The 23,311-nt window shown below is 47.8% G+C and overlaps 1 protein-coding gene and 1 long non-coding RNA gene across 4 annotated transcripts in view; both read left to right on the top strand.

Moving 5' to 3' along the window:
• Positions 1-596: 596 nt before the first annotated feature.
• TGFBI (transforming growth factor beta induced) lies at positions 597-21,184 on the top strand. The gene is made up of 17 exons (XM_048960426.1): positions 597-788; positions 3,788-3,886; positions 10,645-10,709; positions 11,166-11,323; positions 11,998-12,162; positions 12,652-12,798; positions 13,468-13,609; positions 14,191-14,403; positions 14,568-14,705; positions 14,955-15,100; positions 15,228-15,364; positions 15,875-16,005; positions 18,012-18,136; positions 19,019-19,121; positions 19,501-19,580; positions 20,045-20,069; positions 20,224-21,184. The coding sequence occupies exons 1-17, from the start codon at positions 676-678 to the stop codon at positions 20,277-20,279; spliced, it is 2,043 nt and encodes a 680-aa protein (XP_048816383.1). The 5' UTR covers positions 597-675; the 3' UTR covers positions 20,280-21,184.
• Positions 21,185-22,156: 972 nt separating this feature from the next.
• LOC125700407 (uncharacterized) overlaps positions 22,157-23,311 on the top strand; it is a 33,408-nt gene continuing 32,253 nt past the window's right edge. For all 3 annotated transcript variants that reach the window (XR_007379921.1, XR_007379920.1, XR_007379919.1), the window contains exon 1: positions 22,157-22,408. This is a non-coding gene — a long non-coding RNA (uncharacterized LOC125700407). The remainder of the gene's footprint in view (positions 22,409-23,311) is intronic.

Here is a 23,311-nt window from a genome sequence, read left to right as displayed (position 1 = left end):
ATCGTATCAGCACAACAGGCTGGCACCTCGCAGAGTCTGTAGCCCTGCAGTGCAACGGGCTGGCTTGAGGCTCACTGCTGAATTCAGCCCTGGGCTTAACTGACCGGAAACAACCAACTTGGTGTAGCAGAGTATACTGAGGGCAGCCTCGCTGCTCCTGCTGGCCTAAAGAAGCTTCTCACCAAGCATGGCACTGAGAGCTGGGAGGATGAAGCAGCCACGTGAGAAGGTGCAGCATGGGTGGACGAAGGCGCTCCGCTTGTGGGACAGACCCGGCAGCTCCCCGGGGGCTGGGATCAGACGGGACACCCGGAGCGCATCAGGGACCGGACTGGGGGGAAGTGGTCTGGGAGTGGAATAAAGGGTTCGGGAGGAGAAGAAAAAGACTGAGGACGAAGCGAGGCGCCGGCGGGAGGCTGGAGGAGCGCTTTGCTCGGGGTCCGGCGGAGGGCCGGGCAGGCCGCCCGAGGGTTGGATGCCGTCCCCGGGGCGGCCCCCTCTCCCCTCCCTCTCCCCCCCCGTCCCCGTCCCCTCCCGCAAGGCCGGCCCGGGCGGCGGCTCCTCTCCCCCCGCGGGGCCGCACAGCCGCTCCCCGCCCCCGCGCCGCCGCCGCATTTAACGGGGACGCGCGGCTGCTCCGTCCCGTCCGGCCCGTTTCCCGAAGCGGCCCCGGCCATGGCGCGCCCGTCGCTGCCGCTGCTGCTGCTGGCGCTGGGGCTCGCCGCCGCCGCCAAGTCCCCGTACCAGCAGGTCCTGCAGCACAGCCGCCTCCGCGGCCGGCAGCACGGGTAAGCGGCGGCTCCGCTCTGCCCGCGGGGAGAGGGGGGAGAAAAAGCAATAGAAATACCCGCAGAACTTTTCTTTCCCTCTATTGGTGCAGCAGGCTGCGTGCGCGGGGCGAGCCCGGCTGCGATCAGTGCCGTGCTTCTTCCTCTGCACTCTTCCTTCCTTTCTCTGGCGACTTTTTCTTCCTTCCCCCATGATTTTTCTTCCTTCCTCTGACAGCTTTCCCCCTTTCTCTCAGGATGCTTCGTAGTCCCGATGCCCTGTTGGATGGCTCAGTGATGCTATCAGTCTCTCCTCATTAAGGAAAAAGGGGAGAAAAAAAGAAAAAAAAAAAGAAATATCCCAGATTTGGAACTGCTGAGCATCCTATGGAAGGAATTGTTGTTTTCATGAATGTGTAGGAAAAGAGAATGGTTTCAATGGCAGAAGGGTATCTCTGTGGGTGAGCACCAATTTAATCGGACTGTACATCCTGAATGTTTTCCTGACTGAAGTCGTCACTTCTTTAATCACAGACTTTCTGAGATAGGAGTTCCCCAGCAGTGCAGGTAGAGCTCCTGCTGGATGAGCAGTGTGTGATGGGCTGCATAGCCCAGTGTATTTACTGGCAGGTAGAAAACCAACCTTCATGGTTGCATGTTGGGAAGGAGTTGGAGTGAAACGATGAGAGCAGCTTCAGGTGGCTTTTGTTACTCATTGTGGTGGCGTTAATTGAGCTGTAACCTCCATTGAAATGCATCACCGAAGGGTCATGAATGGCTTTCAAAAAAACCCCGGGCTGAAATATTGCAGTTTGGAACGTGTCTGGCAGGGATCCAGCCCAATATTTACAAGAAGGGGAACACTTTACCTATCTGACCAGATAGAGAATCTAACAGGCGACCTCTGAGCAGACGTCTGTTTGTAAAATCTCAATGCTGAATGGATGGCAGTGATTGATGTACAAACACAGCCTTGTTCTTCATCTCTGAGTGATCTGAAGCAAAGTAAATACCTGGCGCTGGTGCTGTTCCTAAGGCAGAAGTTTGCTCAGAGCTGTGAGTTGGTGCAGCTTCGGTGTAAAGTGCTGTGAGGGCAGCACAGGGGCAAATGTGGCTGCGCTGCATGGCAGTGTCTGTAGAGGTGGTGAGGTTGTGCTGAGATGAATCCCGTGTAGCTGACAGCAGCACTTGGCTCATGGGTCCCTCCCTGATGGGGAGCACAACTTACACCACGTTCATTTTCAATCTGAGTTCTGAATGACGATTGATGATGTGTCGGAGGGATGCAGTGATGTCAGACCTCAAAGCTGGTGGCTGCAGAAGGGATGTGCAGGAGGAATATGCGCCTCTGCTGCAAGCACCCTCGGTGTCATCAGTGTTCCCACTGAGCCAGCAGCAAGCTGGGTGGGAGTGCTGGGCTCTGCAGCAGCACTTGGACATCTTAATTAATCCTTAAGTGGATCAGTTCAGGTCTGGGAGGGGAAAAGTATAGAGGGAGCATTAGGACTTGGAGATGAAGACTCCTGAGCATTGCCTGGGTGCAGGTCATGGGGGGCTGTGCAGGGGTCCTGCTACGTTCTGCCCCTTTCCAGGGCTGCCCCCAGCCCAGCAGCTCTGCTTGCTGAGCACTGGGCTCCAGCACAGCCCAACAATGGGCGGTTTGATCAGTGTGGAGTACTGGGAACGCCATGGCAGAGGTGATGAACTCCAGTGAGGAGAGGGGAGAGTGTTGACAAATTCGTTTTAAGCCAGACTGGGCAAAGACCCAGAATGTGCACAGCAGGGAGCCGCTACTACAGCCAGCCTGTGGGAATCACTGACAGCACAGCCCTGGGGGGACCTTCCTGCATGGAGGAAAACCAGGGAAAAGCCTTTCCAACAGGTCACCCCCCTGCATTGCTGGGTCTCAGCGAGGGAGAAGGGGGAAAAGTAGCACCGGTGTGGGATTTTCTTGGCAGGCTGCTCCCTGTTCATGGGGGAAGTGATCAAACAAGTCCTTCAGTAGCCAGCCTTGTCAAGAGGAATATTAGAGGGATTGTCCACCGCCGTCAGCCAGACGCTGAAATCGAGGCAAGATTTGGAATTTCGATCTAATTGGAACCACATTTCAGTGTGGCGGGGCCAGGGGAGCTGAGGTGGGCTGAGTCACAGAGCACAGACGTGTCTCTCAGCCTCTCAGCTGTGATTTGGTGTGCGGAGCACTGAGCTGCTGCCAGCCTGCGCCAGCTGAACGTTCGGATTTGTGATTTCTGCTCTTTCATAATAGATTCTCTCCACTTGTCTCTCTCCTTATATACAAAAGGGAATGACATTTGTGCCCGCTCACACTAGCTGTGGGCACAGCCATGCCCATGGTCTCAGCTGCTGGCACACGAAGCACAGAGCGGTGGCAATGGGAGGAGCAGGGAAGCACTGTGCTGGCCAAAGGAGGAGTCAGCTCCTGTTTGACCACAGCTTTGCTCTCAGCTTCTTAGAAAGCTGAAAGGCTGCTGTCAGCTCTCACTGAGATGATTCACACACGCAGTGCCCCATTCTTCTGACAGAGATTGGAATCTTACAGCCACTGCTGGCCTGTGCCACCCCACACCGTGCTGCCCTTCCCCGTCAGCATCCACCTCCAGCACAAGTGGAGCCCATCAGACAGCATTTTGGGTGCTGATCTGTATCTGTCTTCCATTAGCTCCTAAACCATAAAAATTTGGGAAATATTTTGAATGATTGCTGAAATATATTAGGTTTCAATAGGGATTTCAGACTGTAAATTGCTGTTTGCCATAGAAATCTCAACCAAACCATTGTCCCTATGTACTTTGGGGGGAGGTAGAAGATGGCAAGATGGGGAGCTTTTGCACGTGGTAAAGAAAAACATAACATTGCAGAGTGGGTAGAAAGCTCTTCCCTTTCTGCCTTTGCTTTGTGAGCTCCCCAGCACACCCCAGTCCCTGAGCTCCCTCCCCACCAACCCCTCTGGTTGCTGTTGGGCCCCTGACAGACCCTGCTCTGCTTTGTCCTTCCTGCAGCCCCAACGTCTGTGCCGTGCAGAAGCTGATTGGCACCAACAGGAAATATTTCACCAACTGCAAGCAGTGGTACCAGAGGAAGATCTGTGGGAAGGCAACGTGAGTACTTGGGAACCCCCCCCAGTGCTGCCCCAAGGCCTCTGCTGGGTGCTGGGATGGAGAGGCACGTAGTGCAGTGTGTGTTGGGTGTGTGCATTGGATGTTAAGAGTTGTTTTAGCCTTTGGCTGCTGAAAACATGGCTTGTGTCTTGTGTTTTTCTCCTGTGACAAACGTGGAATATTTATGTTTAGATGTTAAGAATGGAAAATACTGTGTTTATAAGTTCGTTGGCAGGTTCTGTTGTGATTAGACAAGGTTTCAAACAAAGAGAGGAGAGATTTAGACTGGATATAAGAAAATGTTGTTTACAATAAAGGTGGTGGAATGCTGGAGCAGGTTGTCCAAAGATGTATTGGGTGCCCCATCCCTGGAGACAGCCCAGGTTGGGCTGAGGGGCTGTGAGCACTGATGGAGCTGCAGAAGTCCCTGCTCACTGCAGGGAGTGGGACAGGATGGCCTTGAGGGATCCCTTCCAACCCAAACCATTCTGTGATTCTGTGCTATTCAAACCCTGATGATTTATTCTAGTTGCATTTCCACATGTACCTGTATGGCTCTCGGTTCTCTAAGTGTGGATGCTATAATGGAGCATGGACCAGATGTCTTCTAGTAGTCAGTGTGTCTCCTTCTTTCACTGCTAAGCGCAATGCTGAAAAACACAAATAACAACAACAAAAAAAAAAACAGGCATAAAAGGCAGCCTGATGAATATTGGAGAGACCACAAAATTCATCTGCGCGTGTTTTCTTTGGAAGTAAAAACAGAAATAGAGAGAGGTGTCGCTTTTAGCCAGCATTCTATTGACCCCACCAGGAAAGTTAATTACACTCGCGGGCCAGTTCCACATCTAAATGATAACAGTCAAGTAAGTGTTGCATAAAGTATGGGCACGAGCAGCCTGGGGACATTCCTGCCAGCGATGCAGTCAGCAGATAATGATGGCCATGCATGCCTGACTCAGCACCAGGCTGCAAATGGGAGCAGGGAAGCTTTTTGGAGTCCAAACAGGGCTTCAGACAGATGAAACCAAAGTCCGGGCAGCTTCTTCTCGCTTGAAATGATGTGTTGTGAGAAGTCACTGATCTAGAGCAAACAACAGGAATCATCCGCTGTGTGCAGCCCCTTGTGATGTGTAATTGGATCTATAGGAACGTGCTGCTCTTTACTGCTGATTAAATAAACTCTGGTTCTGTAGTAAACAGCAGGCGTTGAGGTCTGTAGTGGGGGTGAGCTGTGCTGCTGTTGCCTTTGTTGGCTGAGCTGTTTTTGCTGGCTGTTGGGTTTGGTTTTATGGATCTGCGTTGGTATTATGAGGAGGGAGGTTGAATTGCCCCTTATGCAGAGCAAACCAACTCCCCCCTAATTCTGTGAAAGCACCAAATCTGGGGAGATTTAATTGGAATGATCAGAATTCAAACTCCCATCTTGGCTGAACGGTGGCTTTTTTGATGTCAGTGGACCAGATCCTGGCATGGCAGGGTGGTATCATCACTTCTTCTGATAAGGGAGTAGCACAGCCGCCAAACAAAACAAGATAGTGCTGTGAGTGTGGGATAGCTTTGCTCTTAAAATCACTGAAGGGCAAGGAGATGCCAGTCGTGGGTTGATTCAGCTCTGGAGCACATCAGAAACTAAACCTCGAGTAACCCAACGTGTATTTGGCAGAAAACAACTCACCCGCTTATCTCCAGGAGGAGCTGGAGGGACTGGCATCTGGCAGAGCCTGGTGATGTCATTTGAGGAGATGGGGTGATCTCTTCCAACCTTTATTCCCCTGCTTTTACCCAAATGTCTTATCCAATGATGCGTTGCTGAGAAGAAAGCACACACAGCATTAACCTGTGTGTTAACCTATGAGATAATGTTCCCATTACACATGGAATTTGCTCGCTGTTCTTCACTTTGCGTCATCCCAACAATGGGTTTTACTGTCCTTCTCTCCTTTCCTAGCCATTTCTGAGCCCTGGCTTTGCTCTGCTCCTTATATGCTGATGCAGAACAAAGAATGTGTGCCTCACTCAGATTTTCTGGAGCACCCTGGGACAGCTCTGATTACAGACATTTGCTGGTGATGGCTCCCTCCGGACGCAGTGCTCCCGGCGTATGGAAGCAATCAGGAGCTGTTCATAAAGGATGTTATTTGCTGTGCTGCAGCAAGTGGACTCTCACTGCAGTGTCAGGGCCTGGCGTGCTCCATGCTGGGTGCTCTGCCTCCTAGGAGCATGATGATGGTGCCCAGCATGAGCCCCAAAACCGGCCCTGTGTGTGGGGCTGAGCTGGTCTGGCAGAGCTCCTGAGGATAACCTCAAGTCCCAGAAATAGTCAGGGTTTGGCACGTGTGTCAGCAGAACTGGAGGCTGCAGCCTGCACTGGGGATCCACGCTTGGGTCTTCCCCATGGTGGCTGCATGCACTTCTTCAGCCCAAGTGGGGTCCCAGTGCCTGTCTCTCACCAGAGCTTCTCTGGATGAACATCATCACTTCCTTCTTTTTCCTAAAAGGCTTTTTTCCACCTTTGTGAAGTCCTAGGTTGGCAGATGCTTGACTCAGTGCATCCGCTTCTCTTTTGGCCTATTATCTTTATTTGCTTGAAGGGTTGGTGGTGTGACAGATTGGAAGTGTGTAGCAGATGCAGGTATCTGGCTCCAAGAAGGTAGATTTGACTGCTTTTTGATTTCCTTTATTTTCCATCATCCTAGCACGTCCAGAGACACTGAGAAAATGGAGAGATGCAATAATTAAGGCTGGAAAAAGATCATCTAGCTTAGGATATGCTTGGTCTTCAGTCTTGCCCCAGGCACATCACCTTCCAGGTGCTGCTCCAGAAGCACTCCCAGAGGTGCAGAGGGTGCTGTGTGCACTGCTCTGTAGCTCTTACCTGACAGAACCAAGTTCTGGCTGTGAGCACCAGCCTTGGTGGTGTGGCTTTGCAAGCTTGCTTCTTGAACAGCATCTTCCAGTGCATTGGGGTGGAGCGCTGAGCCGGAGCTGGATGCGCACGATGGAAAATCCAGCTCATGCATCAGAAGGGGACTCTCACCTCTTTATCTACATTTTTTTTTTTTCTGCTTCTCTCCTCTTTGTTAAAGTGTTGGCTCACGCAGTTGGGAAGAAATTAGATAGAGGATTTATGTACGTTTTATCATTGCATTACTTGCTGATGAAGTGAGATAAGGCGGTTGGCAAGAAGTCTGACACCGCTTTGATTTTAATGAGCACTGAAACTAGATTGTTTTGGTAATTAGGTAATTTTCCACTGTTGGTTATTCCAAGGCCGAGGAAATCGTTTATTTAGAGTATATTCTCATCGTTGTGACTGGGCTTTTTATATGTTCCTATCTCCCTTAAGCAGTGGAAGTGGGGGTTGCAATGAATGCCTCCCACACACACTATTTGCCTTGAGAGCAGGACGACTTATACACATTTTTTTAATAATTATTACTATTATTTGAGGAATAACTGGTAGCAGTGAGCTGCCCCTCAGTACTTCTCCTTTTTTTTTTCCTTTTGAATTAACTTTTATATATATATATATATATAAAAAAATATATATATATTTTTTTTTCCTCAGCTCAGGAAAAGAAACGAGTCTCTGGCACAATTTTTACAAAACCAAAACATATGGATTTTATTACAGGAAATTATTACAAATGGATCTTTATTCACTAATATATGCCTAAGCTTACTTTTATTACCTTGAAAAATGCACTTAAAATTTAATTTCACGTCCTAAGAATGCCCCAGCAGTGAAACAATGACTAATAAAAAGCAAGGGGCTTGCTTCTGCACTCAGACACTTTGCCATTTAGGAGTGCAGCATTTCCAAACCAAAGGCTGAAGAGCTGTGAAGACTCGAGTCAAAACTTTTCAGTGAGGGGGTCAGGAAATTGTGGCTGGAGGTGTTGCAGAGTGGGTGACAAGTGCTCTTTGTAGGAGAGCATTGCTTGTTGAACCCCTGCTGCTGTGTGGAGCCAGTTGGGGTGACACCAGCAGCTTGGCTTGGTTTTTGTGCCAAATTCTCTAGATTTTAAAGATTTGGTACAACCAAAGCCTTTGGACAGCAGGGTCAGATTGCTCATCTTGTTACATCTGGGGCTCATGGAGAAGAACATATCAAAGAAGCATCCTTGTTCCCATGTAGGTAAGTTACCGTATCCTGAATGTGGGGCAGAGCAGCCACAGCCACGCTGCTCTCTGGGGTTGGATGAGGCTGCAGGACCAGCTGGGCCCCAGTGCTGAGCATCCCCTTGAGCTGTATCCATGTTTCATTGGGCACACTGGGTGATCAAATTGGATGGTTTCACCCATCAGCCCATCAGCCACAGCAGGGAGCATGGCTGAAGGTGGGGATCATAGAATCATAGAATGGCCTGGGTTGAAAAGGACCTCAAAGATCACCTAATTTCAACCCCCCTGCCATGAGCAGGGGCACCAAAAGGACCCAAAAGGATGGTTTCATGAGCCCTGGGAGTGGCTCCTCATAAGGGCCAGCACTTGGCTGAGCACCTTTCTGTCCACACGGCCTTTCCTGGTACTCAAAAAGCCTTTTAAAAAATCCCTGTTGAGATCATACGGGACAAGATGGGAGGGGAGGTTGTGAATGGTGAACTTGGCACGCAGGGCCAGGTGATGCTGGTGGATCCCTTCAGTGGGTGAGTGAGACTGGAGGCTTGGAGGAGCCTGCCCACAAGCAGAGCTGACCCTACTGCTGGCCTTGCCATGAGCTGCCTCGGTGTGGTGATGCTGGAGGTGACCCTCACCCCAAAAAGCAGGCAGTGTGGTCCTGTCCCATCTCACTGCCCTCGGCTCCTGTCCCAGCCCCCAGCGTTGAGCCCTGTGTGCACCACATCCCTCCCACTCCTCGCAGCTCGTTCAGCTCCCATCGATCCATAAATAAGCCTTTTAAAGCCTATGTCAGCACTCAGGAATTATTTATGCTGAACTTTGCAATGATTTCTTTTTAATCAGCTCTTCGTCTTTGATTGCAGCTCTGAATCAGGGGAACTGTCTAGACTGGATTTAGTTTCTAGGGTGGAAAAAAAAAATGAAAAATCAGAGGTAGGGGAGGGAGGTGGCAGAGGGAGAAAGTGTGTGTTTGTAATGAACATGAGACGGGGGGCTGAGGAAAGCAGAGCAGCAGGGTGTTAAGATCTCCAGTAGTCAAAGGAAGGGATTGCTTTAGGCAAACTCTTTCCCACATGGAATATATAATGTCTAGACAATCAGTCTGGGTTTGCTTTGTAATTCTCTTAGGAAACCATGAGACAGAATTTATTTGCTTCTGTCACAGAAAAGCAGGTATTTGTTTCACTTGCTAGCTCTTAATTACCCTGAAGAATTCCCTCTTAAACCCCAGGCATTTCCACTGTTTGTTAACACTGTTAAAATGATGACAAATATCTGAAGCTTGAGGATTTTGCCTTGTCTGAGTGGGTGTCCACCGGACTTGTCTCTAATCCAGCTGGGAGCACAGAGGAAACAAGTCTCTTTAGGAGGAATATCGATCCGTCACTGCCCCAGCCCATCCATCAGATGGCCTTGCTCCTTTCACACCAAGCCTAAGAGCAACAAGTGAAAGACACCCTGTGAAAAATAAACAGGTCACTCCCAGACTGACTTTTATTAATTTTTTTTTTCCTGTTTGTATGGTGACATTCCCTTTGATGGCCAGAATCAGATGACTTATTTCATTTCCCTCTGAGCTGCAGACAATGGGTGCAGCACTCAGGCCATGGATGCTCATCCGTCACTGGTTCCAAGCAGCCAAGACCAGAGATGCTCCTTCCCCTGTGGATCTGTCATGCCAGTGTTGCTATAAACAAGCAAATGGTTTCTGGGGTGGACAGGAGTGGGATGAAGCACAGGGAAAACGCTTGGCTAGTTTGGTAGAGCAGTCATACTGGAGTTGTAGTGCAATGCCCAAACCCAGCAGATACACTGAGACATCCCCAGATCCTTCTGAGGAAGGGGATGAACTCAGTGAGCAGAATTCCCATTGCCAAAAATACAAATACAGATCAGAGGTATTGGGTGTTTTGGTATGTCTGGTATTGCTCTGTCATGAATCAAAGAAGCACTTGAGTTTTCTCAGTCCTTAATCTTGTGTGCATTGAATGAGTGTGCAGCCATTGGCTTGAAGCCCTCAGTGCTATAGATGGGTGTTCATTATTCACTGCTGGCTTGTGCTGGAGCAAAACAGCTGGGAAATAGGCAGCTAGCACCAAATCCCACTAGGAGATATGTGGAGATCATAGAATGATTTGGGATGGAAGGGACCTTTAAGATCACCTAGTTCCACCTCCATTGCTATAGGAGGGATATATCATCTTTACTTCTGGGTCCTCTCCTAAGAGATACTTGGAGATATAGATATCTACCATCACTTGTAGGTCTGTGCCTCACTTCTCTGTCCCGTGCAGGTCCTGAGATGGTGCTGAGCTCACCACCTCACTGAGGTGCTCTGCTGGGCCCATTGTTATCAATTTCCATCACTGTTTGTACAGAGACCAGCAAAATAGCTGGGCAAGGGTGGTTTTGCAAAGAAATAGTTTCTGTTTTTGTTCTGTAGAGAAGCTGGCTACATACAGCCCTGCAGGAGATGATGGATATGGTTTGTCATTTGCTCATGTATATGTTTCTGAGGAAGTTTGCTTTAGAAACATCACCGAGTAGGGATGAGTGCAGGCAGGGCTATAGCTAATACAGGAAAAGCAGTGAAACACTCTCGGTTAATCTCCTGTATCCATCTCTTATTCCAGAGTAATCAGCTACGAGTGCTGTCCTGGATATGAAAAAGTTCCTGGAGAAAAAGGCTGCCCAGCTGGTAAAAACATGTTTGACATTTTTTAGACTTCTTACATACGTCAGCCCAGTTAAGGAGAATGCTAGAAAATTGCTCAGAGTGAATATGAGGTTTGCAATTTGTGCACAAGATTGCCTTGAATGAGTCAAAAATGGACTCAGCAGAGCACCAGCTGAGTGCCAGATTAGCTCCAAAGCATGCAAAGCATTCCAGACAACTTAAAACCTTGGATATAATTAAACTCAATCAAGCATGGGAGGGCCATAGGGAATTACTCTTTCCAACAAGTAATACAGCTCTGCTGGAAATGCAATACAAGGTAACGATAGAGTAACAGTTCTGCCAGTCTCTTCTCAGTTCTGTTTTGGCAAGCGTGAGTTGGACAAAATTCCCTTTAATAGGAAATGCAGCTCAGTGGCTGGTGGGGGCTGGGAGAGGACTAACGGGGTCTGGGGAACATAACCTGTCTTCTTCCAGCACTGCCACTCTCAAACATCTACGAGACGCTGGGAGTGGTGGGCTCTGCTACCACGCAGCTCTACTCCGACCGCTCCAACCTGAGGCCAGAGATCGAAGGACCTGGAACCTTTACTATTTTTGCCCCGAGTAACGAGGCCTGGGCTTCCTTGTCTGCTGTAAGAGTTTACTCCCCTTCTTCCTCTTCTTCCCCTGGCTTTCTGTATTGGAGATTCAGCCTCAATCTGCACAACAGGCACATCCTGGTGTAGGAAGGGCTGGGAATTTCCAAGATGGGAACTGCTGTCAGCTCCAGAGCTTTGTTTCTGACAGATCCCAGCACTGCCCAGTGATGTGGGTGCTCAGCAGGGGGTGGATATAGCAGTCATTTCATTCAGTTTTCCCTGCTTCTTTGTGTTAGACGTTGCAGTAAGACAACAGGGAAAGTTGTCTTCTCTTTCAGTTTTTCTTTACTCTTTTGTTTATTCTTGATCATTTTGAAGCCTGTATCCCCAAGCAGCAGCAGCAGAGCTGGTGTGGAAAGTCACCTTTCTTTGTCAACGCCTTTGGTCACCCTATTGCATGTGTCCATGCCATGACCCCACTCTGGAGCTTGCTGCCATCTGTCTGCCAAGGACAGGGCTGCCAGAGCTGCTCACTGCTGCTTTGAGGCAAAAGATGAGCTTTGATGGAAGTTAAAGTTCTGAGTCTGCCACAGGTGGCATAAGGTTGAGCACGTCACCTCGTACACACACACACGTGGCCCTTTGGTGCAGCCAAACCTCCTGACTCTCCCCAGTGACAAGGTGAAAAAATGAACAAGCGCTGGAAAATTCATGTTGCTGATTTTCAGGAAACACTGGATTCCTTGGTCAGCAATGTCAACATTGAGCTGCTCAATGCCCTCCGCTACCACATGGTGAACAAACGGGTCCTCACGGATGACCTGAAACATGGGACAACGCTGAACTCCATGTACCAGAACCTGCCCATCCAGATCCACCACTATCCCAATGGGGTAAGATGTTGGCACTCAACCTGCCCGCAGCAGGCTTGCTGTTCTGTTGTCTTGCAGCTCCTGCACAGTTCTTTGTCCCCAAATCTGTGTAGTGCTTAGGCTGAAGACTGTTGACTTAGGATAGATGTTTAGAAGGAACTAAAAAAGAATGTTCATAAGTGGTTAGTTCTGTAGATGCTGCTGCAAGGAGGTTGCCCATACTGCTGTATAACACGATGCTTGTGTAAGTATTTGACGTTGCATATTTTCTTAGGGTAGACAAAACCACTGATTGCTTTCAAAGCTTTTTAAATACAATACCATTCAGTTTTTGAAAGAGCACTCTCATTCTTTATGCGTTTTTTGGGTTTTTTTTTTAGGAAACCACATTTCTGCTCCTGCTGGTTCAATATTCTAGTGCTCACTGCGTTCAAGATAGAATAACAGCAGCGGCTACTTCACCTTCTTGTTTTAGTGCCCATAACACCCTGTGCGTCTTTCCCTCTGCAGATTGTGACTGTGAACTGTGCCAGGCTGCTGAAAGCTGACCACCACGCCACCAACGGAGTGGTTCACGTCATTGACAAAGTCATCTCCACCACCACGAACAGCATTCAGCACATCGTTGAGACCGAGGAAAGCCTGGAGACCCTTCGGGTGAGTCTGACCCATGTGTGCTGAAGGGCCTCCTTAGAGGTATTCACTCATCCCACTCCTTTTGAAGTTTGACAGTGTGTGAATGCTGTGATTCTGCTGCTGAGAGCATCCAGTAGAGCTTGTTTTGCTGTAGGAAGAGTGCTCGATATCAGTGTATTTTTATGAGAATAATTGTCACCCTGCTACTGCTGTCAGGAGGAAGACACAAACTGAGTCTGGCCCCTCTCTCTTGTATCGTAAAACCAGCCTTAGGAGCTGTTAACTCTTCAGATTTGATGTGTACCAACATATCTGCTTTGCTCTCTGCCAGGTTAAGGAATAAAGAGGAAAGCAGAGGAGTTCTGCAGTTCGCCAGCTGTAAAGTCTGGTCTGAATTATTTACTGGAAGTGCAGTGACCCTTTCCAGGCACATTGGGGTATTCGAACCGGCTCTGAGACTGGCCCAAAAAAGCTCTTGTACTCAGATTTTTGGAGCATAAGAGAACCAAGAGGCCAGGCCAAATTTATAGAGGGACCAAAGTGCTGAAAGAAGCTATTCAGGACTTTTGTACGTGCACTGAAATTCTAAAAGCTGTAATAAATCTGGCTCTCAGTGACTGCCTGGACAAAGCTGCTGACCTTTGCATTCTGGCTGGACGTATTTTACCCTTTCTTCTCATTTCTCTGAAGGCTGCTGTGGCTGCTTCTGACCTCAACAGCTTGCTGGAGAGCGAAGGCCAGTACACCCTTCTGGCTCCAACCAACGAAGCCTTCGAGAAGATCCCACGAGAGATGCTGAACAGGATCCTGGGGGACCCAGAAGCCCTGAGGGGTAAGTGATTTGTTTATCAAGCCCACCGAGACAACAAAGATTATTCTGCAGTTCTTTGGAATTCCTTTTTAAATAGATGTGAGCAACCCCTTGGTACAGTCTAAGCTGCAGTCAACACATTCTCTATTTTTTTTAGCATGGACAGTCCAGGCTTCTTCGAATGTAGTTGTGTAGATGTGGCAGAGAGGGTGTTAACAGATATAGAGGAGGGAGTGAAGCAGTGTTTGAAGTATTTTCTTAGCACTCCTCTTTGTGGTAATGATTTCTATCAGCCTATGGCTAGAAGAGTGCTAGCATCTAATCAGTGTAACTTCCTTTGGCAAATGAATTGAGTAATCACACAAAACCTTTCTGAAATTAACAAGGGCATATAAAAATCATCCGTTTAGAACACTTCATTTCACAGACTGCTGAATTAAAACCGCACAGCACAGTCTGTAATAGCTGAGCATCCTGTGTCATGGGTCCCTGTGCTCCCTCTGTACTTCAGAGGCCCTCACCTTTAGAACATTATCCCAAAAACCTGCAGTAATTGCAGGGTTGATATTTCCAGCTCGCTAAGACACTTGCTTCTCTCATAGACCTGCTGAACCATCACATCCTGAAGTCAGCCATGTGTGCTGAGGCCATCATTGCTGGGCTGACGATGGAGACACTGGAAGGAACCACCCTGGATGTGGGCTGCAGTGGGGAGGAGCTGACGCTCAATGGGAAGCCCATCATTGCCAACAAGGACATCCTGGCTACCAACGGCGTTGTCCACTTTGTCAATGAGCTGCTGATCCCAGACTCAGGTATTGGAGGCACTGTTACATCTCTTGTTTTGTTCCCCTTCTTTTGTCTTCTTGGGTTTTTTTTGTCAAAGAAGATTTAGAGGATGTAAGTTGTTGGGTTTTTTTTGTGGCAATGAGTGGATTGTGTTGGATGAGATGTTACAATGCATTGCTTTTCTTTTCAGCTAAGACACTGTTTGAGTTGGCCCAGGAATCTGAAGTTTCTGAGTCTATGAACCTTTTCAGACAAGCTGGCCTAAGTTCACATCTAACTGGCAGTGAGCGAGTGACCCTCCTTGCCCCAGTGAATGAGGTGTTCAAAGGTAATATGTGGGGTAAATCCCTCTCTTCTATTGGTCTGGGCCACAGGTCTGCTTCAAGCTGTCTCTCTTTGGCTGAGTTTCAGTGTGCAAACACGCAAACCCTCTCTCAAATGCCTCAGCTATAGATGGTGACATGTAGCTTCAAAATTAAAAGCTGTTGTGGGTAGCAATCTGCATGTGGACGTCTTCAGTGTCTCTGTGGTCCTTCTAAGTGAGTCACTAGTTCTGTCCTTATTTTCTTGGCTGCAGATAAACGCCCCACTGTTGACAGCAATATGAGAAATTTGCTTCTGAACCACATTGTTAAAGACCAGCTCTCTTCTAAATATCTTTACCACGGTCAGAAACTACAGACGCTGGGTGACAAGGAACTGAGAGTATTTGTGTACCGCAACGTGAGTTTGTGCAGCTTGCAGTGCTAAATATGGGCGGTTGCTCTGCACAGATGACTTCTGTCCTATCCCAGATCTCTCTTTCCAAGCATATGCTGATAAAGTTGTTTTTCTGGAATTGCATTTGCAGAACCTATGCATTGAAAATGCCTGCATTGCTGCCCATGACAAGAGAGGGAGGTTTGGGACACTGTTTAGTGTGGACAAGATGTTGACCCCACCAACTGGCTCAGTGATGGATGTTCTCAAGGCAGACCATCGCTTCAGGTGACCTTTCTGCTCTTCCTAGGTGCCAGTTAGAAGCAGAAGAGCTGCTTCTGTTTGCTATTCTATTTACTATGGATCACAGTCTTGACTATATGTAATATTTTTAACATGGGAAGAGCACCGAAAACCACAGTCTCATTCTGAAATTATAGGGAGTGAGACTTCAAATAACCCTTCCTTGAATTGTGAGCCAAGAGCGTGTGTAGTCCCCTTGTGAGTCCGCTGTTACAGTAAGAAGCTCTGTAGCCACCTCAGCCTATCAGAACTGCTGTGGCCAAGCCTTCATGTCTGCTCACAAGCCACTTTGCCCCAAGGATACAGCAGCCCCAGCTTGCTTTGTCATTTCTCAGATATTCTTGTTGGGCCTTGCAGGATCATCTGCTATCTGGTCAACTTCTTGCTTAATTGACTTTCTGGACCCCAGCAGGATTTTGCAGTTATAACTTCACAGCTCAGAGACCAGTGAATGTAGTATGCGGTGAAGCCATCAGTGTTTTACATGTCTTGCAGTACGTTGGTGGCTGCAATCCAGTCTGCAGGTCTCATGGAGAACTTGAACAGGCCGGGTACCTTCACTGTCTTTGCTCCAACCAATGAAGCTTTCCAAGCCATGCCACAGGGGGAACTCAACAAACTGATGGGTGAGCATTTCTAGAGCATTCAGCTGCCGTGTGTTGTTGGTGTGCTATGGAAGAATGGCTCAGGTTCTCTGCCATATCTCATTCTTTGACCCTGTCTGCTGGGAGCATGGAGCTCCTACACAACTGATTTGGAAAAGCCCAATGCAGCATAGAGCTGAGGGTGCACAGAAAGGAGTGGAACTGAGCCCTCATACAAAGCATGGCCATGGGCTTACACTTCTGCTGGGCAGGCATGTTTGTTGTGTGTGCTACAAACTTCCTATGACTTCAGTTTGGCTGGGCTAGTTGGTGTGAGCAGGACAGCTCTAAGGTGTTTCTAGAGAAACCGAGGGGGTCTCTGCCTTGCACATCAGGGATGGTAGCAGTGAGAATGTTTAATAGCATTTAATAGCACAGGCTTGGGGTGTATAAAGAACTGCAAATGGCAAACACGGTCCACAGTCAGCCTCGGGTTGCACTGTATAAAATGTTATTGTGATATGTTATTCTGGAGCTGTTGTTCCATCTATGCATACATGGGTAAAGCGGGAAGTCTGCCCAGTACTCAGGTCAGCATTGATGGAGACCAATATCCTGAAAAGCTCAGGCATGCAGACTGGCGGTAGAGAAAAGCGTGGGAGTGTTTAATAACCCTCATCTGAATAAGCAGCAGGGTCTCTTATTTTCTTCACGCTGGAAAATGGCTGTGGTTGGAAACAATGCCAGGTATTTCAGTGTAACATCTTCTCGTCATTAACGCCCAACCAAACACTGATGTCATAATTCAGGAAGCATCTGCCCATGGTGGCTGGTTATCCTTTTAAGTGCATGGATGAGGAATTGGTAATATCAGACTCTACATCCAGCGCAGTGCTTAATGTATAAATATTTCAGAACTGTTCTGCAGCTGTTATAAACGGCTGCAGGAATGAGGTATCCCAGATGTGGACACTTCAGATGTTCTTGTTTTTTCACGCAAATATTTAGCTTACACTTCTGACGAAGAAGTGAATCATGCTGGTGAGGTTGTGCAGTGTGAGCCGTGACCACCCTAGAAAAATGGAAAAAAAGCTTGGAGCCTATATCAGATATAAACAGCAAAACAAGAAGTCCACATCGCTGGAGAAGCTTCTCTGGTTTCTTACATGAAGGCCATTTTTTGCACTAGCTCTTCCCCATTGTCTTTCTCTGGGATTTGCTGTGGGTTTTAGTCACAGCCTGTAAAGGAAAACGAGGAGGGCTGCTGGCCCATGCTGTGCACATTGCTGCCTCTTGGAGAACAGGTGGTGGTGGGGACACCTCTTGCCTTCCTGAGATCTGTTTCAGAGGACAGCTAAAAGAATAGAGAGAGACCCAGTGAGGTGAGGATTGGGCTCTCAGTCTATGAACCATCAGTGACATGGAATCATGGAATGGTTTGACTTGGAAGGGACCCTTAAAACTTACCTAGTGTGACTCCCTTGCCACGAACAGGGACACCCACAGTTCGATCAGGTTGCTCAAAGCCTGGTCTGTCTCTCCTGCACTTTGCCCTTTCCTACCCAGGAATCCTGCAGTTTCACCTGTGGAGATTACTGCAAAGTGTCATTAGTGTTAATGAAAGTATCAGTGCTTGCAAGTACCAGGGTGCACTCTGTGATTCCCTATTAAACAGAAGATTTTCTCCTCTAAAGTTCACTGAGAAGTGAAAATAGCACCAGAAGAAGGTTCATTGAGTGCATGGTGAGAAAAACAAGGAGACTGCATCACCAAGATGAAAGGATTTCATGTGTAGGGCAGAGCTGATATGTGTCAAGGTGGGACACTTTCAAGGAAGATGGTCTTTCAAGACTTATTGGGACCCTGACCTGCCCAGGCAGGAGCAGCCTCAGTGCCCTAGCCAGCTCTAACCAAGGGGTATCCAACACTATTTTACCTTGTTTCCTTTCCCTTTTAAGAAATGATGATATTTTCCACATAGGGTCATTCCAGCAGATGAAACACAGGAAGAAAGCTCTGATGTAAATGTAAATGTTTTCTTCCCCCAGGTAACGCCAAGGAGCTTGCCAGCATCCTCAAGTTCCACATGGCTGATGAGATCCTGGTGAGCGGCGCGGTCAGCGCGCTTGTGAGGCTCAAGTCCATGCAGGGAGACAAGCTGGAAGTCAGCATGGTGAGTCAGAGCTGACAGGACGTGGTCTGTGACCAAAGTCCATGTCAGGGCACAGAGGATGTCTGCTCAGTTGGGTTGTTTGTTGGGAGCCTGTCCTAAACGTGCATCGAGTCGCACCAAGCTGTGTTTCTGGGGCTGCAGTGGAGGGACTCCTGCCATGTCAGCAAGTTGGCAACTTTGAAATGTGGTTTGCTTCAGCTTTCTCTCCAGAAGGCCAATTGTAAATGACTTCCAGGAGCTGTTATAAATTTAACCCTGAGTCATGGGGAAAAAACATAAATAAATCAAATGAATAGCTTGTTCAACTAACACGTCTTTTTCAGTGTAATGAAAATGATCTCTGCGTGGGCTCCTCTAACACAGCAGGAGTTATTTAGATGCGTAATTTCATTTCAGAAGTTCTGCACTCCATTAAGAGAATGTAGAATTCCTTATTGAGGACAAATATATATATCTCAGAAAATATGTAACTCACAGCCTTCTCTATGCATAAGGAAGAAAACGCAGGACAAAAATGGAAAGGTTGCTGCTCCAGAGTGTGTTGAGTTGGCCAACACATGTGGCAGAGCTCTGCCATGTCCAGCCATGGTCTGCTCACTCCTGCTCCAATCCCCATAGTAATCCCTCCTTGTGCCAAGATGCTGGTGCATGTGCAGTGTTTCCACCCAGCCCACAGAGAGCCTGTGCTTCAAAACCTGCTGGCTGCTCTGCTCAAGCTATCATTTGGTTTTATACTCTTCTCAATTGGCAAGGGAAGTGAAAACGCTTACAACCATCTAGTAAATGAATGAGTTCAGATGAAGGTTTTATAAAATTGGAAAGCACTGATGACAAAAGTTTCTCGTTTTCTGCTTTTTCACTTTATTTTCTCCTCCTGAACAGAAAAACCACGTCATACACGTCAACAAGGAGCCCGTTGCTGAAAGCGACATCATGGCCACAAATGGTGTGATTCATGCTGTGAGCTCCGTCTTGCAGCCTCAGGGTAGGTTGGTGCTTGGAAGTGCTTTGAGCCACACCATCACAGCAGAACTGTTACCAAAACCACCTCTTGTGTAAAGTGAGTGACATAAAACACGGAGCAGACCGTGCATGGGGATGGGTGTGCAGCACAGCCTGCTCTTGCTGCAGCAGGTGCTCTGCTGCCGTGCCCTCTGGGAGTTGTGGTCTCTCCATCTCTGCTTTAGGAAGGAGCAATTACTTCATTTTATTGTGGATGTTATGGGATTTTCAACACACGCTTTGAAATACTGTAAGGGAGCAGCCTGAGTGCTTTGAATGCCCTCTATATATGTTAATATCTATCTATCTGGATATGTATTTCTGTGTCTGGTATTTCAGTGCTGTCTCTGTCCCACTCTTAGCTTCAAGGCCACAAGAAAGAGGTGACGAGCCTGCAGATCCTGCATTAGAGATCTTCAAACAGGCATCTGCTTTATCTAAGGTAAAAAGCAAAAAATCCACCGTTGTGGAACTACTGAAATTACATTTTAGTAACAGTGATTTGAAGATAATGTCACACTGAGATTTTGGCTTCCAAAGAGAGTAAATATATATGTTTTCTGGTTTGATCCATCGTCTTTTCTTTATTTAATTGTCTAAGAAGTGGTACTTTTTCAACATGAAGGCTACCATTGATAGCATACCTTGTACGCCTTGCTGTGTATGTCAACCTCCAATAATGCAAACGGCACCAAAGAGTCATTTATCTGCCTCTTCTTCTGCACTTTTAGCAGCGTGAGGAGAACTAGCAAGTAGCTAAGGATCAGAAATGGAAATATTCTAGTTAGTAAAGCTGTTGTGTGTGACAGTTTGGAGACTACAGGTGGATGTATTGGCATGCAAAGCCTTACAGCTGTCAGGGGTTTGTTGTAGTTACTCAAACACGGTGTTTTCTTCCCAATGCAGGTTTCTCAAAGGAATCCTCGGCTAGGTAAGGCAACCTCTCCGCTTCTCCACTCCACCATATGTCCCATCCCTTAAAGAACAATATATTCTGTGCTCTTGCTGCAAGCAAGATGCAGCATACCCAGGAGGGCAGCGTGTCCGTGTGTCTGTCCCACCCAGTTTGCTTTTCCCCTTTGCAGCGCCCGTCTACTCCCGGCTACTGGCGAAGATGAAGGAGAACTCGGGTGGCTTCTGACCGTGCCCAGTGCCTCCATCCCCTCGCCCTGCCCACGCCACGGGGGAAGGACAGAATTGTTGAAAACCAAATATCGCCCTTAAGTTTATTTTTGTTTCCAATGGAATGGATCGGAAAAATGAAAAGCCATATATATATATGTATATATTTTTAAGGCCGTTTTTATTTGGTTTTGATCACCAAGTTTCCACCTTGAGGATAGTTGGGTTGGTTTTTTATGGCAGGCCCAGTTTGGGGCTTGCTTTCTATGACAGAGAAAGGCAGGTGCCTAATTCAGCCCTGATTCAGCAGCACAGAGAGATGCTTAGGGCTCGTTCTGGGGCTGCCTTGCTTGGGAGTGAATTAAGGCCCCTGCTCCAGGCTCCCAGCTGTGGGCTCTGCAAAAACCAGGCTCCCAAAGCAGAAAGCTGGGCACGAGCTCTGCAAAACCCCCATCCAAACCAGGGCCAGAAGTGGGAAATGTTGGTTGGAATGCTCTGTGGATGTTCAGCTTTCTGAGCAAAGGCGTCACCAGAGTTGCCAGTTGTACCACCAATGGTGACTGATTTGGAGAAGGTAAATTTGAATTCATTAACCAGTACCCAAACAATATGTATATTTTTTTAATTATTATTTTATTGGTTTTTCTTTTGTTTGGCTGGGGTTTTTTTGAACAAACATTGGTTTCCTTCTTTGTTTTAAACGTCAACCATACAATTCTCATTTGATGGCTTTCAACAGAAGCCTCTATTGACTTTGAAGAAACTGCATAATTATAAGCTATGGATTGAACAGTTCTCTCTCTTTTTTATTTTTAATTGGGTTTTGTTTGTACCTATGGATTTTAATTTTTGTTCACAAAAAGTATTGAATTGAGAGTTCTCCCTGGCAGAAGTCTTCCATTAAATGGTGCCTTTGTAATAATGGTTGTGGGTTTTTTGTTTTTTTCTTTTGTAATAAAAAAAATTAAAAATAAAATCAAAAATATAAATACAGGAAACTTTGGTAATCCTTGGGGGATTTTTATTGTTTGTGTGTAACTGCTTGGTGGTGTTTGGTGAGGAGGGAGGTTTGTATCAGGGCAGATTGGTGTTTGCATACCTAGTAGTGAATTGTTCTTTTCTTGTCCTCTGTGTCTGTCATTTTTTGGGTCTGGAAAGCAGGTGAGCAGAGGGACAGCTGAACAACCACCAGCCATAGCAGCAGAAAGCAGATGAATCCAAAAGTCATTTATCTTGCTTCTCCAAAAATATTGCCCTCCCCTCAAACTGAGGGGCTCCCTGCAGGCTGGGCTTTGCCATCCATGTCTGGGAATGGCTGGGCTGGCTTCAGTGCTCCCCTCCACAGGGGTAGGGATGCAGGGCAGCCCCAGACACTGCAGGGCTCGATATCCAGCACAGCTCATGGGGCTCAAGGTGTCCCAGAAATGTACTTAGGGATTAAAGTGCTCCCACACCCATCCTAACCAGCAGCAGCGTTGTGTCCCAAGGGCACCATTGGCCACAGCACTATGCTAGCAGCACTTCACCCTCTTTGGGGCTCTGTATTTATTCCCTGACTGGGTATTACCTGTAGTGAAATCCATGATTACCAAGGAAAAAAGAAAAAGGGTATCAAGTGCAGCATGCAAAAAAAAAAAAGCAACCAAAACCCCAGATGGCTTTGGTCACTCTGGCTGAGAGATGCACTTTTTCTTCCAATAAAAGCCCAAATTGAAATCCCATCTGCTGTACAGGAGCCATCTGCATAATTCAGATGTGCGAAAAACAATCAGCCTCTTATTTCCCTTCCCCAGCCTCCCATCTCATCATCTTGTTTCCCTGAGGTGCTGCAGCCCTCTGTTATTTAAGCCTGAAGTGATGGGGAATGCTGTGAGCCGCCCATTCCAGCCCCAGGAGACAGGATCCTGGGGGAGGCTCAGCTTTTTGCAATCAGGATGATTAATTGTAGACTCATACAAAAACCTGAGAGAGAGAAAGAAAAAAAAAAAGCCTTTTTGTGGGTTCCTTAGTAGAACATGTAGCGATAGGGGCAGTCTTCCTGTTTTGTTTTGTTTTTGTTTGGTATCATCTGTTTATTCCCTTGATACTTCAAGAATAAGTGATACAAAGCCCTCGACCATTTGGGAAGTAGATCTGCACCTTCTCAAGGTGAGTGCCTTTTGCTGGTACCTTGTGTCTGACTTGGTGATGCTGGGTGTTTCTTGGCAAAAATGAAGCTGCTGCAGTAGACAGAACGGGTGTGAACTTTGCCTGGGTGTGCTTAGCACCTAGGAGCATCCCATCTGCTGGCAGAGAGCTTCATCTCCTGGGAACAGAGCTCTGGCTTCCCACCTTCTGGTTTATGGGCAGGCATTGGGTCTAATGGCGATGTAGGGGTGGTCTCTTTGTGTTCTGTGCATGCTTGATTTGCCAGGCTTGCTTGGTAAGGGACACAAATTCTATGAATGCCAGTGGTGCCTGCAGCAGATCCCCCAGCGCTCTGGCTGCAGATCTCTTGTCTCACTCTGTTGAATTCCCTGGAATCCCACATCCTGGGTCCTGGGAAGCCTTCCTGTGGGCTCTGTGCTTGGAAACCCTCAGTGCTTTGGTGCCTCCAGGCGATGGTTTGCATTGGTGGAAACTTTGGAGATGACATAGTCCCCTTCTCCAGTGACTGTAGAATGGTTTAGGTTGGAGGAGACCTTGAAGATCATCTGGTTCCAACTCATGCTGTGGACAGGGTTGCTCCCCACTGGATCAGACTGCCCAGGGCCCTACTAACCTGATCTCGAGCACCTGAAGGGATGGGGCACCCACAGCTCTGGGCAGCTTGTGCCAATGCCCTGATCAGCAGCCCTGATTCAGGAGCATTTCCCCCTTTCTGTGAGCAGAATCAGGGCAGTGCCAGCAGCTGTCCCACACTGAGATGGTATTGCTTCCCCTGATGGAGGCATGGAGGGAGGAAGCAAGAGGCAAGCAGCTGGGAGATGAGGAAATGAGGAGTGCTGAGGCCATGGGAATGTCCAACTCAGCTGCCATTTTCTGAAGAGAAATTCTGTTTGTTTTTTTTTT

Source organism: Lagopus muta, chromosome 14, assembly GCF_023343835.1.
Source record: "Lagopus muta isolate bLagMut1 chromosome 14, bLagMut1 primary, whole genome shotgun sequence".
NCBI classification, from domain to species: Eukaryota; Metazoa; Chordata; class Aves; order Galliformes; family Phasianidae; genus Lagopus; species Lagopus muta.
This window is presented reverse-complemented; position numbering and strand designations above follow the sequence as displayed.

Excerpts from the sequence above, each read along its gene's own strand:
- TGFBI (XM_048960426.1), top strand. The coding sequence starts at position 676 with ATGGCGCGCCCGTCGCTGCCGCTGCTGCTGCTGGCGCTGGGGCTCGCC. Across the intron at positions 19,581-20,044 it reads AGGCATCTGCTTTATCTAAG|GTTTCTCAAAGGAATCCTCG; the intron begins GTAAAAAGCAAA and ends TTCCCAATGCAG. Across the intron at positions 20,070-20,223 it reads TCAAAGGAATCCTCGGCTAG|CGCCCGTCTACTCCCGGCTA; the intron begins GTAAGGCAACCT and ends TCCCCTTTGCAG.